This window comes from Ranitomeya variabilis, chromosome 3, assembly GCF_051348905.1.
Source record: "Ranitomeya variabilis isolate aRanVar5 chromosome 3, aRanVar5.hap1, whole genome shotgun sequence".
Taxonomy (NCBI): domain Eukaryota; kingdom Metazoa; phylum Chordata; class Amphibia; order Anura; family Dendrobatidae; genus Ranitomeya; species Ranitomeya variabilis.
In genome coordinates, this window is record NC_135234.1 from 511,684,071 (window position 1) to 511,710,693 (window position 26,623).

At 41.2% G+C, this 26,623-nt stretch overlaps 1 protein-coding gene across 1 annotated transcript in view; it reads left to right on the plus strand.

Moving 5' to 3' along the window:
• The window catches only part of JADE3 (jade family PHD finger 3), an 85,000-nt gene that overhangs the window by 35,854 nt on the left and 22,523 nt on the right, over positions 1–26,623 (plus strand). Inside the window, exons 2-9 of the mRNA XM_077296899.1 lie at positions 3,237–3,296; positions 3,916–3,998; positions 13,866–14,023; positions 22,342–22,532; positions 23,188–23,399; positions 23,822–23,989; positions 25,126–25,242; positions 25,727–26,197. Of these exons, the coding sequence (XP_077153014.1) occupies positions 3,248–3,296; positions 3,916–3,998; positions 13,866–14,023; positions 22,342–22,532; positions 23,188–23,399; positions 23,822–23,989; positions 25,126–25,242; positions 25,727–26,197 (1,449 nt within the window). The 5' untranslated portion in view covers positions 3,237–3,247. The remainder of the gene's footprint in view (positions 1–3,236; positions 3,297–3,915; positions 3,999–13,865; positions 14,024–22,341; positions 22,533–23,187; positions 23,400–23,821; positions 23,990–25,125; positions 25,243–25,726; positions 26,198–26,623) is intronic.

Consider the following 26,623-nt stretch of genomic DNA (forward strand, 5'->3'; position numbering starts at 1 on the left):
CTGCAGGAGGGACTGGTGCGCTTTACAAAATAGATGGCATCTTGAAAAAAAATTATGTGGCAATTCTGAAGACCTATATCTCAAGACGTCAGCCAGGAAGTTAAATCTTGGGCGGAAATGGGTCTTCCAAATGGACAATGACCTGAAGCATACTGCCAAAATGGTAACAAAGTGGCTTAAGAATAACAAAGTCAATGTTTTGGAGAGGCCATCACAAAGCCCTGATCTTAATCCTATTGAAAATTTATGGGCAAAGCTGAAAAGGCAGGCGCGAGCAAGATGACCTACAAACCTAGACCAGTTACACCAGTTTTGTCAGGATGAATGGGCCCAAATTCTGACCAACTACTGTGAGAAGCTTGTGGAAGGGTATCCCAAACATTTGACCCAAGTCATTCAGTTTTAGGGCAATGGTACCAAATACTAATGAAATATATGTAAACTTTTGACTTTGTTTTAAAGCATTTTTATTACTTACTGCATTCTCATTCTTTCTCGTTCTCTTTCTTCTGGCATTTGGCAAATATTAATAATTATGGTAACCCTAATTGACCTCAAACTGGAAAGTTTTTTTCAGATTTCATGACACTGAGATGATCACTGTTTTTGGTAGAAAGCATGACCAAAAGCATTAAATCTGGAATTGGTTTTCCATTTTCAGTTTTATTGAGTGCATTATAATTGACATGTTAACTTTATTAAGTTATATGTACCCCATATACAACTCATCCCCCCAAAAAAAAACACAGTTATGGTAATGTTTTAAAAATATAGACAGCCATAAAGGGCAAAACTGGCTTTAATGCCACGTATGTTCACTAGAAGTAAACATACCAAAACCTCCCATATTCAAATAATATTTTAGTCATGGTCAACAAATGTCTTGATAAGGTGTGAGGAATTAATAAGTATTCATCTGTTCTCTTCTCTTTAGTAGTAGAAAAAAACGGAGACCTGATTTGGGTTAAGTTCACACAACAAGCATATGAAAAATCATCCATTTTTTACATCCATTTTTCACATCCACAATTAAGAAAATAATGAAATGTCTAATATACAACAATGTCTTAGGCTACTTTCACACATCCGTATTTTTGTTTCAGGCTAAATCCGGCTCTTTAGAGAAAAACCAGAACCGGAAAAAATAAAAACCGGAACCAGTTTTCCCCCCATTGACTTGTATTCGTGCCGGATCGCGCCGCGTGGCACAGCGTTCCTTCCGTTTTTTTCCGGATCCGGCTAAAATTCCGATTCCGGCGTCTGAAAAAAACCTGTACTGCAATTTTTTTTGTCTCTTCCGGCTGTTTGCTACAATGAAAGCCTATGGGAGCCGGAAGGTGCCGGATCCGGAAAAAGGCAGATCCGGCGGCCTGATCCGGTTTTTTAAACTGAGTTTGCTCCAAATTTTTTTTTATCCAATAATCTAGATAGGCTAGCCGGATCCGTAAAAAAAACACGGATCCATCGCATCAGTTTTTCAAAATCTGCACCAGATCCAGTTTTTCCAACATTCACCGGATTTAGCCTGGCACTGAAAACCTGATGTGTGAAAGTAGCTTTATTTAATCTTTGGATTGTCTCTTATGGTAATGTTCACACAGAAGTCATTCACTAGGACTTGCACTGGCCAAATGACCCTTTCTTAGTGAGACAAATTTTTCAATGAAAGCGATACACACAGGATGCTTCCGTTAAGAAATGTGTTATCACATTCTCTCTGTACAAATTCTGTATGGCTTGAATCTCCACCAGTAGTGAAGACGATGATGAAAAGCCGCCTTGTTACTATTCAGGATTTCCAGAACTAGAACACTGTTTGTTTTTCCTGGTTCATGTGTCTGCAGCTGCCATTTTTTCCAGTAGCTTTTAACATTGGTTTCTATTGCAGCCTATATTTTTCCAGCTTTCTATCAGGAAGTTCCTTCATAGTTACCTATTGGAATGAATGTGGAAGACATCACAGGAAACATCAGTTTCCTGCCAAGCTCTTCTTGGTTATAATCGAATTAACTGATACAGTAGAATACTTCACGGCCAAGTTTTATGTTGTACTACTGCTCTTTTGGCAACAATCGGGGAAGCATTTGGAATAAGAGAGATCCAGTTTATCTGTAAAATATATACTTGCCTATCAGTTGTACTGACTTATTTTTGAAATTGGGTGTTGCTGCCTAGGTCTCTTCCATTACCACACAGAACTGATATGGTGTGGGTATGTGCTCAAGTTTTTTGCTGTAGAAAAATCTGCAAATACTCAAATGTTTGTAGAAAAAAACACTTAAACATACACGCATTTGATGTGGTTTTGCTTTGTTTTTGATGCATTTTTTTTTACGTTTTTTTTTCCCCATTTGGGTGAAAAAATGCTGCTAAAACATTGAAAGAATTGACATGCTTCTGATTTGAAAAAACACTTAGCTGTTTTCAAAGATCTTACTTATTTTGCTGGTATTAAAAAAACAAAACTAAAAAAAATTGTGTGTGTGTGGGCGGGGGGGGTTCAGCCTAAAAAATGCAGCATATGAACAGGCCATAAGTGTCCTGTATGTTGGAGGCCCAGGTTGATTCCCCCCCATGTCCCTTCACAGTACAACACAGATTAACTATTGTGCAGAAACTTGAGCTAACTACTAATTCAGTGCAAGTCCTGAGTCCAACCTATTACCTAGTGGGTTTATCTAGACAAAAAACCCGAGGGGCAAATGCTGATTGCCCCATATTAGGGCAGAAATTCCTTCACGATTTCAGATATAGAAAACAATTCTTTCTCAGAATAAATGTCCAATTACATAATATTACATTTATCTAAAAAGGCCCTGTTTGAATTTGGCCAGTGAATCGACCATTACAACATCCTGCGGCAGAGAAAATGAACAATGCAATTGTGACAGTCCAAAAAAAAAGATATTCACAAAGGGTAAAAATCATTAAGAAAATGTATTTGTCAATTTTTATTGAAGTTTCCATTTGAAAGGCTCTTGTCCGCTATAATCTATACACAGCTGTAAAGTATTGCACTAAAGCCCTGATTCATCAAGACTGCCATTTTTACGTCAGTCTTGATGAACAGTGCACTAAAGTAAGATGCGGGATTGTCGTAAAAAAGACAAAAGTTACAAAAAGTAGCGGTGTTTCAAGCGGTTTTGGAAAGAACTGTTTGAGTTGAAGCCTTGGCGGTGACTGTTTGGTTTTCCCCCCATTACCGCTTTTTAAATTCTTTTTTATTTTTTGGACAGGATGCGTCAGGATGAAGCGACATAGGCACCTCAGCAGCAGCGACAGCTCAGACAATGAAAGTGAGTACTTAATAATTAGTGTGCTATATTACCCTAATCTTCACATAAGTATAAGATGGCTTCTAGGGTATATTTATATATGGAGCTTGTCATCCCAAGACAAATAGCTGTGCACCTTACTCCATTTTTCACATAAGAGAAGGAAAAAATTTGAGTAATCACCCAGATTATTCGTTCTTTGAACATAGATGTAAAATTAATAAAAATAAATGCAAAATTCTAGTGCGGAGGTAGTCTGCTAATTCTTGCCAGGCATATGCAACAGTTGGCAGTCTATGATGTACAAGTATTGTACTGATAAAACCTTAGTACATGTGAACATGGCTTAACCATGCTTCTGTCATATTTGTAGTTGTTTCTTACCGGAGACGTGAACCTCAACATTTAACTTTTTTTTGTTGTTAGGTCTTTTAAGAATTTGTTTGGCCACATTTCACTGAGTCCCAAAAAAGCTGTTAAATATCACACACGAGCATTGGCGATACTGCACATTGTCGCAGTGTGGCTATACCACCTATAGAATGTATCGTTACTAGTTGGAGTATTTTCAAGTTCACTTTGTACATTAAAAAGTGCTTTTTAGTGCATCACCAGTAATGTAGATTTGTTTTATTTACAGGTCCTTCCACTTCCTTTTCTTCCTGTTTTCAGTACACGAGTAAGGCTAAAATCACAACAGAGGATGAAAAGAAGTCTGCAGAGGTATTTGGAGACACTTGGGAATTAATAGTACTGTCATTGGTTACATGAATTTCGAAAAGGGGGGGATGGTGAAAATTCCAAGTAATTTATCTCTGTATGTTGAAAGCATTTCTAATCATGATTATTTTTATTGCAGAAGTGCTGGACATCTTCAGTACCTTCTTGTTGGGGCGATTTAAGATTTGCCATAATGAGAAGTTTTCATTGTTTAAAATGCACAATAAGTGTTGTGCATGTATGACATATTTTACTTAAAAGGGTTGTCCACTACCATTCCTGACGCTTGGCCCAGGTAAAATAAAAAAAATATATATACTCCCCTCCCGTGCTGGTGCCTTTTCTGCGCAGTCACGGGTCTCTCGTGCGGTTGTGATGGCCCCCGGCGCTGGTGTCCCTGTCCCCACCTTCTGTCGAATTGTACATGAAGAGGAAGTCCAAGATCAGCTGCAGCCCAGAATTCCTCTTCATGTTCAATTTGTCCAAAGGCGGAGACAATGAGGCCAACGCTGATTGGGCACCGGGGTCACAAGTCACAACAACCGCACGAGATCCCCAGGGAGAGTGAGTGCCGACACAGCGGGAACGGCACCAGCACGGAAGGGAGTATAGGCTTTTTTATTTTATCGGGTCCAAGCGTGGGGAATAATAAGGGGCTGTCCTAGTAAACAACCCCTTTAATCTCAACAATTGTAGCTGCACAACGTCTCTGCTGGCATTTTTCTATGTTTAAGGTTTTTAGCACCACTCTGGCATTGTTTTTTTGTTTCACCGCCAGAGTGGTATCATTAATTCATGCTCCCTGCCAATAGTAAAATACTTGCCAGCCACCATCTTCTGTTCTACTCGCTGCCACTTTGGTCCTGCTCCGCCATCCTGTGACACCGCTCCTGACTGGCCAGAAGTCATGGCTAACGAATCACAAGTTTTCAATGCAACTTTGTGAGACCCTCATTGTGGCTTTCATAGACTTTGGATTGAGAAGTGTCTTCCTGCTCTTCCAGCAAACATGTCAGTGGGCTATTTACGATCTACATACAGAGTATATGCTGTGCTCATAATTTTACACTATGACCTTTATAGTGCTATGTTTTGTAATGTCACAGAGCAACCACCATTTAACTACCTCTTGAACCATGATATGTGAATGTATGGACTGAGATGAGCAGCCTGGCTACAAATCCATTTGCCAGAATTTGACAGTCTCATGGGAAAATATGAGGCTGTTGAATTCGGGTCAGGAGACCGGCAGCCAGTCTGTGCCTAACTATCTGTTCTCTGACCATGTTACATGGATCTATGAAACAGTCCTAAATCCCTCCTTCTTGAAGTTTTGTAAGGTGGGGGCAGCGTACACAATGTGCTCTCCGTTTCCATTTTAGCACGTACTCTAGTTGTAACTGCACATGGTGTTCTGTGGAATCAAAAAGAAATATCTTCTGGATGATTTTGTGCTTGAGTATATTTAGATAGAGGCAAATTATAATCCACAGTTTTATTTACTACTGGTACACAGTGGCATGTCTAAGGCTACCTGCAAATGTGCCCGCAGGATGCGTTTTTTTCCCATAGACTTGTATAGCCAACGGATCGCGTCGTATGGTTATACGTCGCGATCCGTCGTGCAATGGATGCGTCGTGTTTTCGCGGACCGTCGTCACGAAAAAAACGTTCAAGGGAATGTTTCTTCGTACGTCTCATCCTGCACTTTGGAGTGCGCATGCACGGGCGGAGAGCTCTAGCGCCTCCCCAGGACATTAGAATGGGCAGCGGATGCGTTGAAAAACTGCATCTGCTGCCCACGTTGTGCCGAATTTTAACAACGTCCCTCGATACGTCGCACCAACGCTTAGCGACGGCCGCGTACCGACGGAAGTGTGAAAGAGTGACTCCAAGCCCCAGATAGCAAACTTCCTACAGTGTTGGTTTCTATAGTGCCCCCTGCTGCTGCTGTTATGAAAGAAGCCCTCACATGAAGGTGTTTTTTTTTTTTTTTTTTTTTTTTTTTTAAACAAATCTATGTGTATGTAAAGTAGTGACTGTTATAACCCCTTTACCCCCGAAGGTGGTTTGCACGTTAATTACCAGTCCGATTTTTACAATTCTGACCACTGTCCTTTTATGTTGTTATAGCTCTGAAACGCTTCAATGGATCCCGATGATTGAGATTGTGGTTTTTTTTTTTTCTTTTTCATGACATATTGTACTTCATGATAGTGGTAAAACGTCTTCAATATGTCTTGCGTTTATTTGTGAAAAAAACGTAAATTTGGCTAAAATTTGGGCAATTTTTAAACTTTAAATGTTCATGCCCGTAAATCACAGAGATATAGCATACAAAATAGTCAATAAATAACATGTTCCACGTCTACTTTACATCAGCACAATTTTGGAACCAACATATTTTTTTTTGTTAGGAAGTTATAAGGGTTACAAGTTGACCAGCGATTTTTTTTTTTTTTTTTTTTTTAATAAATTATCTTTTATTTATGTGTTTTTTCTCCATTTTTCCAATAAAATTTACAAAACCATTTTTTTTTAGGGATCACCTCACATTTGAAGTCACTTTGGTGTCACTTTTCGGTATTTTCTATCATACAGACCCCTCATTCTAAAAACTGCACCCCTCAAGGTGCTCAAAACCACATTCAAGAAGTTTATTAACCCTTCAGGTGCTTCACAGGAATTTTTGGAATGTGGGAAAAAAAATGAACATTTAATTTTTTTTCAGAACTTTAAATCCAAATTTTTTTATTTTTACAAGGGTAACAGGAAAAAATGGAACCCAATGTTTGTTGTGTAATTTCTCCTGAGTACAGCAGGGCTTGGAAGGGAAGGAGCGCCATTTGACTTTTTGAATGCAAAAATTGCTGGAACAATTGGCTGGCGCCATATCTCGTTTAGAGAGCCTCTGATGTGCCTAACCAGTGAAAATCCCCCACAAGTGACGCTATTTTGGAAACTAGACCCCTCACGGAACTGATCTAGATGTATGGTGAGCACATTGAACCCTCAGGTGCTTCACAGAAGTTTATTACTTTGAGCCGTATAAATAGAAAAAATCTAATTTTCTATATATGATGATAAAGCTGATAAAGCATTGTTTTTTTTTTCCTTTTTTTAGTTTTTTGTGGTGTTCACTAAAGGGGTTAACTAGTGGGACAGTTTTATAGGTCAGGTCGGTGCAGACGAGGCAATACCAAATGTGTACTTTTATTGTTAATATTTTTTTTTCATATAAATATATTTATAGATAAAATAGTTTGTTTATTTACAAAAATGTTTTTACCTTTTTTTTAAAAAAAAAATAATAATTTTTTACTTTGTCCCACTATGGGACTATCATTTTTTGCAGGCTGATCGCTTGTATAAACTGCATGCTGTATAAACTGTCAGCTCTGCACTGACAGAGAAACTTGCTGATCATGCACTTCACATGATCAACGATTTTCCTAGCTCTGGTGACCCGGATGTCGTCATGGCAACGATCTTAACTCCGCAGCTTGAAAAGGGGCTTTCAGTTCTCTGCCGGCTTTCAGAATGCTGCAATCCAGTTTGATTGCAGCTTTTTGGGGGGGTAAAGTGCCGTGAGTGGTGTGTGATCACTCCTGGCACTTAGTGCCGGGTGTCAGCTGTGGGAATCGGCTAACCCCGGTCAGATAGACCCAGGGCACAGAGACGTATCATTACGACAAATCTAAGAAGGGTAAATTTTTCTCTCTCTGCACAGGGTAAAAAAAAATATGCAGAAAAGTACGTGGGACGGGACCAACAAGCTAGATTTTACATTTGCTGACTATATAGTTAATGTTAATTAAAACTGTGTGCTAATTATCTCTTCTTGTACCAGAGGCACACAGCTAAACTCCTCCGTGGGTGGCAAATGTAAAAATAGAAGTTAGGAAACTAAAAACAGAGATCTTTATATAGTCAAACCATGAGCTTTCGTGAATTTGTGAAGTGCCTCCAATAAAAACATCAAGTGATACAGGATATCTTATCTCTTTTTACATAATTGTTAATTAGATCAGTTGACGATGTATATGTAACAATAATAATAAAAAAAAAGGAATGAGGATGTAATTTGCATAAATAAAATTCTTGTATATTGTTACAAAATGCAAGCAGAAGCCATGTGTCACGCCTACACAGAATAGAAGCATATGGCTTGGCTAATATTCTCTAAGCTTTCTTTCATTTTAATGTCATTACGTTTTAGTTTTCTGGCAGCGCAGTATTAGGGGAGGTCAGTATAACAAATTGCTGGGGAGCCATCTCTAAGCACCCTCAAAGATCAGCTGCGTGGAGTGGCAATGGTGCTTGTGCAAGCCCTGTAACCTATTGAATGCTTACACTACTTTATATATCTGCACTCAATCTACTTAGTTTCCTTGTCCTATTAGCGTAAATAGTAGATGATCTTAAAATGGTATTTCTAGACTTGAAAATTATCCCCTATACATTTGATAGGTGATAACTTCCTGATCATTGAGAGGTCAACCACTGGAAATCCTCAGCAGCTCCAAAAACAGCACTCTGCAGATCCCCATATTAACGGGAGTACTGGGGCGCATGCTTGATCTACGCATTCATTCACGATGGTACTGCCAGAGAAAGCGGAGTATATTGAGTATATTTTTTACTTGATGCTTTGGTTTGCTGTATTTGTTTTTATCTAATTTTACTGCTTTTTATACAAGCTTTAAACGACGCTTAGAAAGCAGTTGTATAAATTTACATCTATAGTTTGGATATGTGATAGCATGTCCAAACCCCAGTACTAACAGCTGATTCAATGGTCCTTTATAAACGATTGCCGAGGTCCCATTAAGACTTTAAAATTAGCGTATTTTTATCCTTTAAAGTGATGTCTTGGCAATATGCTATGTCAACACTTTTTGATTGTTGTGGGACTGGCCTTTGGGATCCCTGCCAATCCTCCTTGGGGGGCCTTCTTGCAATTGCATGTTTTCTTTGCTTAACTGGGTAGTCAGGGGCACTGCTGTGCAGGGTAAACTTAGGGTAAATAGAGCTGCACCATTTCTGTGGCACTTTTTACCCTGGCCAACCACTGTACAATGAAAGGAAAGAAGAACTAAACCAGTGCTGAGAACATTCATTATCCGAATTGGTGGTTGCACAGATGTCTTACCCTCTCCATTCATAAAGTGATGGCATATTTTTGTGATATACTATGTACTTTAGAAAATGGGAATTTTAAGTGATTGGGCTTGAGATCAAGATGAGCAAAAATACCAGGCACAGTGGAACTCCTACATTTCTTCATCTGGCGCACTACAGCTTATTTGATGGGTATTTTGATGAGTACCATGACCCGTTTGTTTTGCTGCTCAGAATGGTTTTGGGGGTAAAAAAATCGTAATCACACTGGTATGAAATCCTAGAAAGTCCCTTTTTTAGATTATTCCGTATAGGAAGGGGTTACCCAGAGTTCAGCAGTTTTTTTTTTGTTTTGTTTTTTTTTAATCTGTGCAGAACCTGTGCAAACTGGGGAAAAAACAAACCTATGTGCACATGTTGCGGATTTGACGCTGCGGATCCACAGCAGTTTTCCATGCGTTGTACAGTACCATGTAAACCTATGGAAAACCAAATCCGCAGTGAACATGCTGCGGAAAATTCCACGCAGAAACGCTGCATTGTATTTTCCGCAGCATGTCAATTCTTTGTGTGGATTCCGCAGCGTTTTACACTTACTCTATAATAGGAATCCGCAGGTGTACAAACGCAGGCGAAATCCGCACAAAAACTGCACAAAATCCGCAATGGAATCCGCAACGCACATACCCTTACTGTGCTTGTCTTCTGGATTTCTTCCGTCCTGTTCCGCTAATCTCCCCCTAGGCCTGAAAACTGTCCGCCATAGAGTACCTGTCACCCAGTGGCTGTGAGGCCATAGGGATTACGTCTTTTTCAGGCACTGCTTTGTCATCACGCAAGTTTGATGGAAAGTAAAGTTCTGAAAAGGAGAATTCTGATGGTCACAGACCAAGACGTATTTTATTATATAAATACTGTATTACTGAGGATTGCCTCATGAATGGAATTCCCTTGGCACTCCAATCTGAACATATGTAACATTTTAGTTTCACAAATCTCAAGGTTATATTGTGAATTACGAGGAAAACGACACCATGGTCTGTTGCTCCATAATGTCTCTCAAGTACTTTAAAGGGAAGGTGCCACCAGTTTTCTTGTAGTTTGTTTTTTTGTGAAATTAAGCTTAAAATAGTAAATAAAATGTATTAATGCAATGTTTGCACTGTTTGCAAACATTTCTATATGAAAAATATTATATATTTTCTTACAAATATATATATTGACCACCAGGGGGAGCATTTTCCGTTTTAGACCTCAAGAAGCTATAGTAAGACTTACCAGCTTTACTGTTAGCTGGAAAATCTGGGCAGTAACTGCTGACATCAGCATTTCCCTCCCCTTTTGGGTGGTCTAATATCCCTGGGGCAGAATGAAGAGCAGCATCACAGGGCAGAGCCATTTTGTGTGTGACTGCCCTGTGATCTGCTATCACCAGCAGTTACTGCATCAGAAGCACAGTTAGTTTATGTGGTGTGTATGGAGCAGCATTGTCTGTGCAGAGCTGTCTGTGACTCATCCCTCAGTAAGATAAGAAGGAGCTCCAGGTCTGCAGTGAATGGCCAGGCATTGTGGAGGGAGGGGAGAGATACATTGTATGGCAGAGAGAGGTGTCAGGTGTCACCTCTCTCTGCAGGCTGGGAATGAATGGAGCTCCTGTGATAGAGAGTAAGGGTACTGTCACACAGTACCATTTTGATCGCTACGACGGCACGATCCGTGACGTCGCAGCGATCGTATGAATATCGCTCCAGCGTCGTAGACTGCGGTCACACGTTGCAATCACGGCGCTGGAGCGATGCCGAAGTCCCCGGTAACCAGGGTAAACATCGGGTTACTAAGCGCAGGGCCGCGCTTAGTAACCCGATGTTTACCGTGGTTACCAGCGTAAACGTAAAAAAAACAAACAGTACATACTTACATTCCGGTGTCTGTCCCCGGCGTTCTCCTTCTCTCCACTGTGTAAAAGCGCCATAGCCGGCAAGCACAGCGGTGACGTCAGACGTCACCGCTGTGCTCGCTTTCCGGCTGGCAGACGCTCACACAGTGGAGAGAAGCTGAGACGCTGGAGGACAGACACCGGAATGTAAGTATGTACTGTTTGTTTTTTTACGTTTACGCTGGTAACCACGGTAAACATCGGGTTACTAAGCGCGGCCCTGCGCTTAGTTACCCGATGTTTACCCTGGTTACAAGCGAACACATCGCTGGATCGCTGTCACACACAACGATCCAGCGATGTCAGCGGGTGATCAAGCGACGAAAGAAAGTTCCACACGATCTGCTACGACGTACGATTCTCAGCAGGATCCCTGATCGCTGCTGCGTGTCAGACACTGCGATATCGTAACGATATCGCTAGAACGTCACGAATCGTACCGTCGTAGCGATCAAAATGGTACTGTGTGACAGTACCCTAAGTGGAGCTGGGCAGAGAGCACTGGGCTATAATAAAATGGCTGCTAGTCACACCTACAGCAGTGAGTTGTGCAGCCCACAGAGGCGTGCCCAGCTCACTGCTAACACCTCTCCAATGTTAAAGATAGGGTCAGCGCCGGTCTATTAGCTCCTATGTCCATGGGGTGCTGTAAAATGACACTGTTAGTGCCCTGCTACTGCTGCGAAACCAAGATGTCAGCCCCCAGTTCCTTCTTTAAACACATATAACACACGAAATCTGTTTCACATGCATTTAAAACTTGGTTATAGCAGCATATTATGCTACATTACAGTGATTTATTAATGATCTACAAACGCGGTACCTTACCTTTAAGATGAATTTTAGGCGGCATACTTGTGGATGGGTGATTTTCTACTTGTGTGAGACCTTATGTAGATACCGTATGTTGCAGATGACTGAATTACTAAGCCTTGTACACTGGTGCCCCGCTGAGTATTCTGCCACTGCAGCACCCTACATCACTCCAAGGATGTAAATGCCTTGCCAGGTCTGGGACATTTGCCAGGAGCAGCTGTTATGTCTCAGTAGATCTCTAGACACTTTGTTTCTGGTTTCAGAATTCAGTCAAGATAGCTTTTTATTTTTTGCTAAGGCCTCTTTCACATTTGAAGTCTTTTTGTTTCAGTCAAAATCTGTCGTTTTGTAAAAAAAAAAAAAAAAAAACGGATCCAGCGAATTTGCCTGCTGGATCAGTCTTTTTTTCACAAAAATGTATTTCACTTGTATTAGCGACGGATTACAACGGAGGGCCTCCACGTTTCGTCCATCGTGCGCTGGAACCGTCGGAATTTGTTTATCCGTCGTCTGGAGAGGACGGACAAAGTAACGTTTTTTTGTCTGCGTCGAAAAGTTGGATAGCGACGGATCCAGCGGCGTCTGTCGTTTGCTAGAATGGAAGCCTCTGGGCGCAGGATCTGTCACTGTCCGTCAAATGACGGAATCCAGCGACGGATTCCATTTTTTTACACTAAGCATGGTCCAAATCTGTATTTAGTAGCCAATTGGCCAGACAGCCCCAAATCTATATAAACCTGCCATGTGGCTTCATTCCTCAATGTGCCAGCAAGAAGCATACAAGCAAGAAGCCTGCCAGCAACCTGCCTGATGGATAAATGCATAGATGCTCACAATATTTGCTAGAACTCCTTCCATTTCTGCCACTTGCTCTACAAGCTCTCAAAGATGGGGTGTTAGAACACTCAATATATAGGTTTCCATTATTTTCCAGTAGCCAATCACGTTTGGGAGCCTCCCATTTGGAGATATGAAAAAAACTGAAGAAATGGATGAAAAAACGGATGCAGCGGATCCGGTTTTTCGACGGATCCGCTATACAGATCTGTTGAAAAACCGGATCTGTTGTGTCCGTTTTTCACTATTTTTGATCATTGCAACTATTAAGTTCTCTTTCTAAAATACTTAAAATATTAGCATTGTGCATGAGCTTTTGCAAATCACCCTGAACCCCACACATCACAAAAACTGTAGCTCTGAATCCCCTTTCTAATGGACTAGTAGTGGATATCGCTCACTGACACTACATTCCAAGTCTATGGCACTGATGGAGGTGGCACTGTACTCTAAGATAGCTGTCAGTCTCATAGACAATGAATGGAGCATCAGTGCCCACACTTTACTGCCACAATGGTGGAAAGATCCCCATTTTAATAACAGGTGTGGGCCCCAGTGGTGTGTCCCTGAACAATCTGATACTCATCACCTATCCTGTGGTTAAGAGATTGTGATTGGAGGATGACTATTGTGGGAAACTGATCTGTAATGACTTTAAGAAAAAAGCTTCTCATCTTCTCTAAGGCTATGTGCACACTTTGCAGCTTCTGACGCTGCGGATCCGGATCAGTTTTCCATGCGGTGTACAGTACCATGTTAACCTATGGAAAATAAAAACCTCTGTGCACATGCTGCGGAAAAAAACGCGCCGAAACGCTGTGGTTTATTTTCCGCAGCATGTCAATTCTTTGTGCAGAATCTGCAGCGGTTTAACACCTGCTCCATATTAAAAAACCGCAGGTGTAAAACCGCAGTAGAATCCGCACAAAAACTGCGGTAAAACCGCGATAAATCCGCCGGAAAAACGCAGTGTTTTTGCCCTGCGGACTTATCAAAATCAGTGTGGAAAAATCCGCACACCAGTCCCGCAGCGTGTGCACATACCCTAAAACTAAGGTGAATTAGTTTTGGCTACATGTTTTATTTTGCAGATCTGCTGACTTTCTACATTTCATCTGATCTTTCATTTGACATACTTACTCCTATCTTGGCGCATTTAGGTATTCCGGAAAGACCTAATCAGTGCCATGAAGATTCCAGATTCCCAACATGTCAGTATGGATGAATACTATCACTTTGCAGACACGTGGAAACAAGAGTGGGAAAAGGGAGTCCAAGTACCTGCTAATCCGGAGACCATCCCGCAGGCTTCTCTCAGGTACAAATGAAAGCATCGGCAATAACCTAATCTGTTTCATAAAATGTCTCTTCTGGCCGAACACCCCACATACATTCCTTTCTTATGCTTTATTAGATACAGGCTAGGCTTCTCTCAGGTACAAATGAAAGCATCGGCAATAACCTAATCTGTTTCATAAAATGTCTCTTCTGGCCGAACACCCCACATACATTCCTTTCTTATGCTTTATTAGATACAGGCTAGGCTTCTCTCAGGTACAAATGAAAGCATCGGCAATAACCTAATCTGTTTCATAAAATGTCTCTTCTGGCCGAACACCCCACATACATTCCTTTCTTATGCTTTATTAGATACAGGCTAGGCTTCTCTCAGGTACAAATGAAAGCATCGGCAATAACCTAATCTGTTTCATAAAATGTCTCTTCTGGCCGAACACCCCACATACATTCCTTTCTTATGCTTTATTAGATACAGGCTAGGCTTCTCTCAGGTACAAATGAAAGCATCGGCAATAACCTAATCTGTTTCATAAAATGTCTCTTCTGGCCGAACACCCCACATACATTCCTTTCTTATGCTTTATTAGATACAGGCTTTTTTTTAGTTAACAACTTGTACTGCTGAATTTTACTATTTTACTCTCATGGCACTTGTGTAATGTGAGGCTAGGGATTTTTTGTTTGTTTGTTTCTTCTAAAAAATGTAACAATAACATCCTATTTTTTTAAAATTTGTTTATTAATTGCAGATTAAATCATACAATACACACATTTGCATTTGTTTCTATCATTATCCATTATGACATACAGTGTGAATCGTTACAATGCATCATCACATCTGGAGTATTACAAGAGTAATAAACGGTGCATGTCAATCACAAATATCCTATTGTATAACCTTAACTACATCAACTACTAAAAGAACGCCGCCAAAAGAAAATTCCGTATAGATTTCACCCTGTAAGCAATGTCCCCAAAACCACAAACCCTACTTCCTACGTGTATATTAAATTGTTATAGATTATAGAGTATGATGGGAGGAGTTCCATTTACCCCATATTTTCTCAAATTTATCTGGATATCCTCTATTCTGATATAATGTCCGTTCATACGGGATAATTGAATTCACTAAATCCACCCAAGCTCTAAGAGATGGGCAAGACCCACTCATCCATCGTAGCGCCAGTACCTTTCGCGCCAGAAACAGTGTCTCTCGCAAAAAAATCCCAGTATGGTGGTCCCAAGCCTCCGCATCCCACACCCCAAATAAACAGGTCAATGGCTAAAGTGGTACAGGAATCAACAACACGATGTCAATAATGTCGTCACCTCTTTCCAATAATGAGAGATAACGGGACATTTCCATACCATATGAATAAAATCCGCATTACTTAAGTGACATCTCAGGCAATCTGACGAATGGAGACGACCCATTTTAAAAAGACGAGTCGGGGTCAGATAGGATTGATATACTGTATAATGTATAGCTGAGTCATCCTATTGTTAATTGATGGGGAAACCTTGGTTGGAGATTCCAAAATGTCGTCCCATTCTTCCCCCAGTGTATCTGGAAGAATCCCCTCCCACCTCCTCTTAATAGAATCTATAGTAGACCCCTCTCCTATGGATAATAGATAAGTGTATAAAGAGGAAATAAGTCCTTGAGGACCAGTAACATCCTATTTTTATACAGGTATTTTTTTCATAGTTACATTGTACTTTCTAACTAGGTTACCTGTTTCAAATCTTGAAGAAAGACAAATTTAACAGCATGCAGTAATGTGGTGTGGATGGGGCCAATATAAAAGGAAATGAAGTATGAAATTCTATTTGTTTTTAATTGTTTTTCCCTTGATTTTGGTTTAAAACAAAAATATAACCTGTTAAAGAATTTGTAAGGTCACTTTATTTTTTCAAGGAATGTGTGAAGGTCTACCTTTGTTACCACAGCCTTTTTTAGTTATAGCTATGATCACACCCTTTGAGAGTATCTGCTTTTCTAGTCCGCCTTCTGTCCTCTCGGGTGTAAAGGGAAGGTGCAGCTTTTTTTATTTAAAAAATATACACTGCTCAAAAAAGAGAACACTTAAGCAGAATATAACTCCAAGTAAATCAAACTTCTGTGAAATCAAACTGTCCACTTAGGAAGCAATACTGTTTGAGAATCAATTTCACATGCTGTTGTGCAAATGGAATAGACAACAGATTTAAATTATTGGCAATTATCAAGACACACTCAATAAAAGGAGTGGTTCTGCAGGTGGGGACCACAGACCACATCTCAGTACCAATGCTTTCTGGCTGATGTTTTGGTCACTTTTGAATGTTGGTTGTGCTTTCACACTCGTGGTAGCATGAGACGGACTCTACAACCCACACAAGTGGCTCAGGTAGGACAGCTCATCCAGGATGGCACATCATTGCGAGCTGTGGCAAGAAGGTTTGCTGTGTCTGTCAGTGTAGGGTCCAGAGGCTGGAGACGCTACCAGGAGACAGGCCAGTACACCAGGTGTCGTGGAGGGGGCCGTAGGAGGGCAACAACCCAGCAGCAGGACCGCTAACCGAGCCTTTGCAAGGAGGAACAGGAGGAGCACTGCCGGAGCCCTGCAAAATGACCTCCAGCAGACCACAAATGTGCATGTGTCTGTACAAACGGTTAGAAACCGACTCCATGAGGATGGTCTGAGTGCCTGACGTCCACAGATGGGGTTGTGCTCACAGCCCAACACCGTGCAGGATGCTTGGCATTTGCCACAGAACACCAGGATTGGCAAATTCGCCACTGGTGCCCTGTGCTCTTCACAGATGAAAGGTTCACACTGAGCACATGTGACAGATGTGACAGAGTCTGCAGACGCCGTGGAGAGCAATCTGCTGCCTGCAACATCCTTCAGCATGACCAGTTTGGCAGTGGGTTAGTAATGGTGTGGGGTGGTATGTGCTCGCCAGAGGTAGCTTGACTGCCATTAGGTACCGAGATGAGATCCTCAGACCCCTTGTGAGACCATATGCTGGTGCGGTTGGCCATGGGTTCCTCCTACTGCAGGACAATGCCAGACCTCATATGGCTGGAGTGTGTCAACAGTTCCTGCAAGATGAATGCATTGACGCGATGCACTGGCACGCCCGTTCCCCAGACCTGAATCCGATTAAACACATCTGGGACATCATGTCTCGCACCATCCACCAATGTCAGGTTGCACCACAGACTGTCCAGGAGTTGGCGGATGCTTTAGTCCAGGTCTGGGAGGAGATCCCTCAGAAGACCATCCACTGCCTCATCAGGAGCATGCCCAGGCGTTGTAGGGAGGTCATACAGGCACTTGGAGGCCACACACACTACTGAGCATCATTTCCTCGTCTTGAGGCATTTCCACTGAAGTTGGATCAGCCTGTAACTTCATTTTCCACTTTGATTTTGACCATCATTCCAACTCCAGACCTCCGTGGGATATTAGTTGTGATTTACCTTGATAATTTTTAGGTTTTATTGTTCTCAACGCATTCCACTATGTAATGAATAAAGATTTACAACAGGAATATTTCATTCAGTGATATCTAGGATGTGGGATTTTAGTGTTCCGTTTATTTTTTTGAGCAATGTGTTTTTGTTTTTTTTGTTTTTACATTATTTGTTGGTTTAACCTAAGTACCTAAACTTTCTTAAATTGTATTTTATTTTTTTAAATTTTTAATGCAGACACTGGGGGCTGGCATTTTACTCACACTGCTGCGGCCCTGATACTCGCACACCGCTGCGGCCCTGATACTCGCACACAGCTGCGGCCCAGATACTCGCACACCGCTGCGGCCCAGATACTCGCACACCGCTGTGGCCCAGATACTCGCACACCGCTGCGGCCGAGAGATGACATACGAGAAGGGGGAGAGATGGCATATGAAGATGAGGGGGGAGAGATGGCATATGAAGATGAAGGGGGAGAGATGGCATATGAAGATGAGGAGGGAGAGATGGCATATGAAGATGAGGGGGGAGAGATGGCATATTCCATGTCTCTCCCTCTCATATTCCATGTCTCCACCCTCTCATATTTTCTCTCTGCACAAAAGCACCATGCCTGGCCCTGATAAATACCAGTGGAAGAAGTCACCGCTGCTCCTCTCGTCACTGGTGCTCCTCCGGTCAGTGCTCTATTTTGTTTACTGCTCCTCTAACCACGCTGTGCCTCCGCTTTCATAGTACTTGTAGATCACAGTATGGCCACCATCAAAATGGGTCTGCACGGTGATACTAGTCTTTTTTTTTTTTTTTTTTCTGTATTGAGCACTATATGAGGTCATTATACTGTGGGGCACTATATGGGGCCATTATACTGTGGGGCACTAAATGGGGCCATTATAATGTGGAGCATCTTATGGGGTGCATTATAATGTGGAGCGCTATATGGGGCTTCGTCCACTTTTATGGAAGCAGTGATGTAATGTGTGGCCCCACTCTGTCTATTTCTATAGGAGTTTATAATGAACAGATCGGGGTCACACATTACATACATTAGATTCTGCATATCTATTCCCAACCTGTGTGATACACTCCGCTGAGCTCAATATCTAATCCATCATGTGATAATCTTCACTTTGATCTGTATCTAATCCAAGTTTCTGTTAGTGTAGCCATATCTAATAGCAGCACGTGAAACAGTCCACATAGCTAACCCCAGCTTAGGATACAGCGAGCAGCGCAAACTAACAGAATCAGAGCTGCCGGCCATCCGTCCTCGGTGCTACTGTCTACTTGTTAGTATCACTTTGCAGTCACCAGCAAAATGTCTCCTCATTGTGATCCTAAGCTTCATCCTTTCTTATCTTTTTGTAAACACCCAGAAGGGGAGAAGTGACATCACCCACGTGAGCAGACCCTGCCCACATTTGCTGCAGTCGTAATGTGAGCTACTTGTACACTAGGATTTCATGGCAAATTTCAGCATCTGCTCCCCATAGTGACGTGATTCAAATGGAACCCCCAAAGGATCTATTCACTATAATGAGGCAGCAGAGTTGCTCTGGAACCAGTCTGGCCTCTGTTCAGCAATGTCTTTCTTTTCAGAGGTGCACAAAACTGTGGCAGACTTTTATGCGTGCTTAAAAAGACTGACATCGCCGGATAATCAGACAGCATACACAGTGCCTTCATCTACCTCATTATAGGGAATCTTCCATCGGGGGTTCCGTCTGAATCACATATTTCCGAGATTTACATGGAAACACCTGTGTAAAAGCTCAGCTCAGAGTGCAGGATAAATGTGCGCCGAGACTTATTGCGATCTTTGGGAGGCAAAATGAACAAATCAACAGCAGGTGAATAATTGGTTTTATTTATTTTTTTATGCCGTTCCTCGTGCGGTTTAAGACGACCTTATTCTTCAGGTCGGTACGATTGCAGCAATGTCAGATTTATAGTCTTTTTATGTTTGGCTGCTGTAACACACTAAAAAAACGCTGTTTTTTGCTATATTTGAGAGCTATAAGTTTTCCATATTTCTTCCAACAGTCATGTGAGGTCTTGTTTTTTTGGTATGAATTGACGTTTTTATTGGTACCATTTTTGGATCTATGACCTTATTTGATCACCTTCTATTCTGATTTTTGGTAGGCAGAATTAACAAAAACAGTAATTGTTTTTTGGGTTTGTTTTTAATCCGCTCCGCGTGTGGTAAGATTGAGGCAGCTTTAGGCCATGTGCACACGTTCAGGATTTTTCGCGGTTTTTTTTGCGTTTTTTCGCTGTAAAAACGTGATAAAAACGTGAAAAAAACGCTTACATATGCCACCTATTATTTACAGGGTATTCCGCATTTTTTGTGCAAATGTTGCATTTTTTTCCGCAAAAAAATTGCATCGCGGAAAAAAAAGCAACATGTTCATTAAAAATGCGGAATTGCGGGGATTCCGCACACCTAGGAGTGCATTGATCTGCTTCCTTCCCGCACGGGGCTGTGCCCACCATGCGGGAAGTAAGCAGATTATGTGCGGTTGGTACCCAGGGTGGAGGAGAGGAGACTCTGCTCCACGGACTGGGCACCATATAATTGGTAAAAAAAAAAGAATTAAAATAAAAAATAGTGATATACTCACCCTCTGATGGCCCCCGAAGTGTTCCCGCCTCTCCCGTGCATGCTCTCTCTTCCGTTCCTATAGAATAGATGGTGTGGTTCAGGACCTGTGATGACGTCGCTGTCTTGTGATTGGTCGCGTGACCGCTCATGTGACTCACGCGACCAATCACAAGCCGCGACGTCATCGAAGGTCCTGAACCACACCGGCATCTATAGGAACGGACGCCGCTGAGATCGGCTGTCTGCAGAGGGTGAATATAACCATTTTTTTATTTTTTTTATTATTTTTAAACATTCTATCTTTTACTATAGATGCTGCTTATGCAAGTAAAAAGTTGGTCACACTTGTCAAACACTAAGTTTGACAAGTGTGACCAACTTGTCAGTCAGTTTTCCAAGCGATGCTACAGATCGCTTGGAAAACTTTAGCATTCTGCAAGCTAATTACGCTTGCAGAATGCTAAAAAAAATGCGAAAAAAACGCAAAAAAAAAAAAATGCGGATTTCTTGCAGAAAATTTCCGTTTTTCTTCAGGAAATTTCTGCAAGAAATCCGGACGTGTGCACATACCCTTACTCTTCGGGTTCAGTACGATTACAGCGATACCACATTTATATCTTTCTTTTTTTTGTGTGTTTGCGCTATAAAAACTATTTTATAGTAAAAATCATTATTTTTGCATCACTTCATTCTGAGAGCTGTAACTGTTATTTTTTTCTCTGATATAGCTGTATGACTTGATTTTTGCAGGACAAAATGATGTTTTTTAGCTATACTATTTATATGTATGTATGATATTTTTCATTATTTTGTGATTTATTTATTTTTAAATCTTTTTTTCTTCCTTTCTTTTACTTAATCCCACAATGGGACTTTCATATTTTTGCAGCCTGGTCACAGTTTTAAAGCATAGCAATACAGAAGCATTGCTATGTTTTATAACCGGTCAGATCATGTAGTGCACATGATCGAACCAACTTGCTAGAGCCTGGTAACCCGGATGTTGTCATGACTACATCGGGTCACCATGGCAACAATCGGGCCCCCACAATGACATCTCGGTTAGGGTTGTGGAGTCTGTATTAAATGGACCGACTCATAAAATATATTAAATTTGGTTCAGTAGTACAATGCAGGATGTGCTGTAAATGTTTTCATAAAAATTTAGGAAAGTCATGAAATTTCCTATAAATGTCTGTTCTGTTTCAGATCTAAGGATCTATGCTTTAAGTGAGGTGAATCTGTGCTGCACTTTATGTACATGCTCAGTAGTGACCAGTGCTGTGGAGTCAGAGTCAGGGAAATTGAGGAGTCTGAGGTTTGGCTTAGGCTACTTTCACACTAGCGTCGTGCACTGCACGTCGCTATGCGTCGTTTTGGAGAAAAAACATCCTGCAAAAGTACTTGCAGGTTGCGTTTTTTCTCCATAGACTTTTATTAATGACGCAGCGCGACGCATTGCCACACGTCGCAGCCGTCGTGCGACGGTTGCGTTTTGTTGCTTCGGACCATCGCCACCAAAAAACGTTGCTTGTAACGTTTTTTGGTGCGTCGTTTCCGTCTTTTCCGACCGCGCATGTGCGGCCGGAACTCCGCCTCCCCGCACCTCACAATGGGGCAGCGGATGCGTTGAAAAACAGCATCCGCTGCCCCCGTTGTGCGGCGCTTCCACAGCTAGCGTCGGTGCGCCGCCACGTCGCATAGCGACGTGCAGCGCACGACGCTAGTGTGAAAGTAGCCTTACCGACTCCACAACCCTTGTCGCGGGGACATCATGGTTGCGGGGGTGCCTGCTTTCTAAATTCTGCGATCGATATTTAGCATTTTAGGGGGTTAAAGGGAATTTGTCACCCCAAAAATCGTATATGAGCTAATGCCACCGGCATCAGGGGCTTATCTGCAGCATTCTGTAATGCTGTAGATAAGCCCCCGATGTAACCCGAAAGATAAGAAAAACAAGTTATATTATACTCACCCAGGGGTGGTCCTGCTGCTGTCTGGGTCCGATGGGTGTCGTGGTCCAGGTCCTGCGCCTCCCATCTTCATACGATGACATCCTCTTCTTGTCTTCCTGCCGCGGCTCCTGTGCAGGCGTACTTTGTCTTCCCTGTTTAGGGCAGATCAAAGTACTGCAGTGCGTAGGCATTTTTATGTTCTTTTACGATCAATACAGTCAAAACAAGTATGGCCCTCAGTGGGTATATGGTGTAAGTTGGTCATTGCTCTAGTTTATTCTAGACTTTATTTTATTTATTTTTTTTAGGGTAATCGCAGAGAAAGTGAAGGAGGTGCTCTATTCTCGTCCACGAAAGTACATCCATTGTTCAGGCCAAGAACCTACAGAGCCTGGTTATATTAACATTCTGGAATTGGCGGAGAGCATGTGTCGTTATGATCTAGATGATGTCGATCTCTTTTGGCTTCAAGAATGTAACCTTGAGTTAGCAGACATGGGTAATTATACACTACACGTTTATTACTGGGCCTTCATTTTTAGAAGTAGATATTTTAAACGGGTTATCTGGGACTTTGCTTAATTTTTCATATGAGGCTGAGCTGATACTGGCAGGTAGTTGCTTGTTCTGCCTGGTGATTATCTATGCTGGCTCAGGTGCTGATTCTCTTGCTTTCTTTGACCTTACATCAATAGAGCAGCTCTTCAGGTCTTCTGGTCTGTTCTGTAAATGAGGCGTCGCTGCCATTGTCATGCTGATCAACAATTACCTCCCCGCAGTTTGGCAGCTGATTGTCAATCAGGATGACATCGGCAGTGATTCGCATCGTCAGCAGAAGAAAAGAAACTGCTTTGTTGACGTGTCATCACCAGAAGCAAGAGAATCGCTGGCAGGAGTGGTCTATGGCTTCTATGAGCCGACAGAAATGATCGCTGGGCAGAACAGGAGGCAGTTGGCCTCATACCCAAAAATAAGCAAAGTGTAATAACACAGTGGATCAAATATTAGGACTTTTTAATGATAGAACACAATATATTTTTCAGTATTCTCTATTGCTGCAATACTTAGTTACATTGTTACCATAATTTCTTTCCCTCTTGATAGATAAATAATTTATTTTGGTGTCAATTTAACAATGTTCTTCCTTTTTGTAGGTTGTGCTCCTTTAGATGAAAGCACGATGGAAAAGACATTAGAAGTGCTGGAACGACAATGCCATGAAAACATGAGTCATGCCATAGAGACAGAAGAAGGCCTAGGTATCGAGTATGATGAGGATGTCATTTGTGATGTGTGTCGTTCACCTGACAGTGAGGAAGGCAATGACATGGTGTTCTGTGACCGATGCAACATCTGTGTTCACCAGGTGGGTTTCATGTTTTTAAGACGTTTTATTGCATAATTTGTGCCAAGAACCAACCCTTGTTAAATGGCTTCTGATGCACACGCCAGATCTGGCAGGTATAAAATAATGTCCTTATCTTTTCCAATGATGGGTATATGTCCATTATTTTAGCCGTTTCGATAATCTATAAGACAATGGATTATAGAGTTTGGATTTTGATAGTTATTTTTGAGTCTAGGCTAAATACTAATGGGTATAACTGCTGTTCAAAATGAGTTGTTGTAAGCTTTGTTGTTGTACTTTTTTTAAAATTCTAAACTGTATAGTGGGAAAAAAAGTGTATATTGACTGCAAAGATTGGTGCTGTGATTTTAATGAGAAATTATCTGCACTGAAGCTTGGACAAAAATACATGTTTGTTCTTTTCTTTTACATATTGGAAGGCATGTTATGGCATCCTAAAGGTTCCAGAAGGCAGTTGGCTGTGTCGCACCTGCGTGTTAGGTGTTCGTCCACAGTGTATTTTGTGCCCAAAGAGAGGAGGAGCCATGAAGCCCACAAGGACAGGAACAAAATGGGCTCATGTCAGCTGTGCACTATGGATACCAGAGGTACCTGTGATTTTTGTGATGTTAACGTGGCCTGTGACTTACACGAGTTTGGGGGCCACTGGGTTCTTTGTTTGCAGCCTTTCCATATTAACCTTTTGTTTTTGTTTTTTTCTTCAATCCAAATCTATTGATCTGTTCTGAAGTTGTCCCTTGTTGCCTTACTTTTATGTTTGATCATAATTGAGTATTTGATAGAAATTAAGTAAAAACACGTAAGATATACCTTTTATTATGCCGTAGACTTGATTGAAGCAGCATAGTATAGGTGCAGGTGAAAATACCGGTCATTTCTGTAAAGTGTTAATGAAAGCTACTGTGCTCAATTTTGAGTCCATTTTTTTTTCAAGACCTGCTTTTTGCTTTGACGCCAGCTGCTGTATTAGGCCAAGTTCAGATTACCGTATACAAAATCGTCCTGTTTTCATCCAGGATTAAAAACAGTTGATTTTCCTATTGCATTGTCGACTGTATGTCATCTGTATCCACAAATTACAGTCAATTCCTCATGTTGTGTTAATTGATAACCTCATAATTAGAATATGAAACCTATAGCGAAAAAGGAGGAAACATCCACTATGATAAAAAAAAATATTAATATTTTTTACACATTGAAAAAAATGGTTACAAATGGGTCCATATGAGGAAAGAGAGGAAGCACTAGATCAGAACAAATCATTGAACTGGTGTGGAGACAGTGAGAATCGGAGACTAAAAACCCCACATACAGTATCTCCTCATATTATATGATATAATACTGTCGGCTTTAAGAAAATAAGGTACAAAACTATGAATAATCCTAATGACACACACCTATGCATGTGTGGATGATCTTGTATATGACTTTTGTAGCAAATAAGTATTTGGTATAAAGTACACATATAGCAATGTGAACCAGTCACCTAAGGTATGTCACAATAGAGCATAGGACAGCTATTCCACATAGCATGGCATTGAGAGTTATGTAATAAATAATGAAAACCATCAATTAAATTATCAAAACATATTATAGTAACATATCCACTTTATTTAGAAGGACTTTTAGAATTTTTTACTTAATGAGAAGCAACATTAACATTTACCTGTTACTTGCATGAGTTTCTGTTCTTACTAACACAATGCTGTCATTGCACATACAGGTGAGCATTGCTTGCCCTGAAAGGATGGAGCCCATCACCAAGCTTTCTCATATACCTCCGAGCCGGTGGGCATTGGTCTGCAGTCTCTGCAAACTGAAGACCGGAGCCTGCATACAGGTACAGTACACGTCTATTTTTTATTTAAATCAAAGAATTGTCTTTTAATGATTTATCTTGATTTACATGTGTATGGTTCTTTGTTATTTTTTACAATCTGCTATGTTTAAAGGAGTCCAAGATCAATTCATATATGGTTTCCATTGTGTTTAAAAAGTTGGAATGGGGCTTCAGCTTTCACAATATAGATGGGATTCCCAACTGGAGGACTCTCCACAATGGTGAGATGTCATAGGTCTCCAGAAAAAAAAAACCTTTAACCATGGAGGATTGTAGGAACTATATACATGACTTCTTGAACTACAGGTGGAAAATTCTGTAGCAGACTGTACTGTAAGATGCCGTGTTACTGTAGACCTCTACCTGTGATTTCATGTCACTATTTCTCCATCCTTCTGATATCGCTACGCTTTCCAGCCTAGTTTACCATTGTGTAAGTATATTGCTGGTGTTCTGTGTCACTGACTATACTTTCTTTGTGTAGTGTTCAGTTAAGAGCTGTATCACAGCCTTTCACGTCACTTGTGCATTTGAGCACAGTCTGGACATGAAGACTGTACTAGATGAAGGGGATGAAGTAAAATTTAAGTCCTATTGTCTAAAGCACAGTACGAACAAGCACTGCTCAGCAGAACAGGATGAGCCTGAGAAGACTCCCATTGACAACAGACAGAGTGAGAGTGAAAAGATCAGCCTCCGAGCCCAGAAACTGAAGGAGCTGGAAGAAGACTTTTACACAATGGTGAATGTGGATGATGTGGCAGCTGAATTGGGATTGCCCAAGCTAACAGTGGACTTGATATATTCTTTCTGGATGTTGAAACGAAAAAGTAATTTTAACAGGCCGCTTGTGCCACCTAAAGAGGAAGAACAGAATGGCTTGATACAACCCAAAGAGGACAGTATTCATACCAGAATGAGAATGTTTATGCACCTAAGGCAGGATCTTGAAAGAGTAAGTCGGGTGCTGCATTTAATCAGTTTTGTTTTATTTGTTTTTAATCTAGAGAACTACATTTGTAGAAATCACATCTTGGTAAACTGTCATTTTAAGTAGTTATTTAGTAAAATTTAGTTTCCAAATGAATGGTGCCAGCTACCACCTAATGGGTTCAATGGGGTTTATCTAGACTTTCAGATAATGGTGAGAGGGGTGTAGTAGAGGGGTGGGATTCCAGTAGTACAATGATGTTAACCATTTGAACATGATGGCTATATTCCTCTTTTACATTGTAACTGTAAGGCTATGTGCACACGTTGCAGAATTGCCACGGAAATTCTTCAACTCCCTGCCGCAGGTATAACGCATGCGGAATTGGCATGCGTATTCCGACTAAACACTAGCGTTTTGCAAGCGTAATTAGCTTGCAGAATGCTAGCG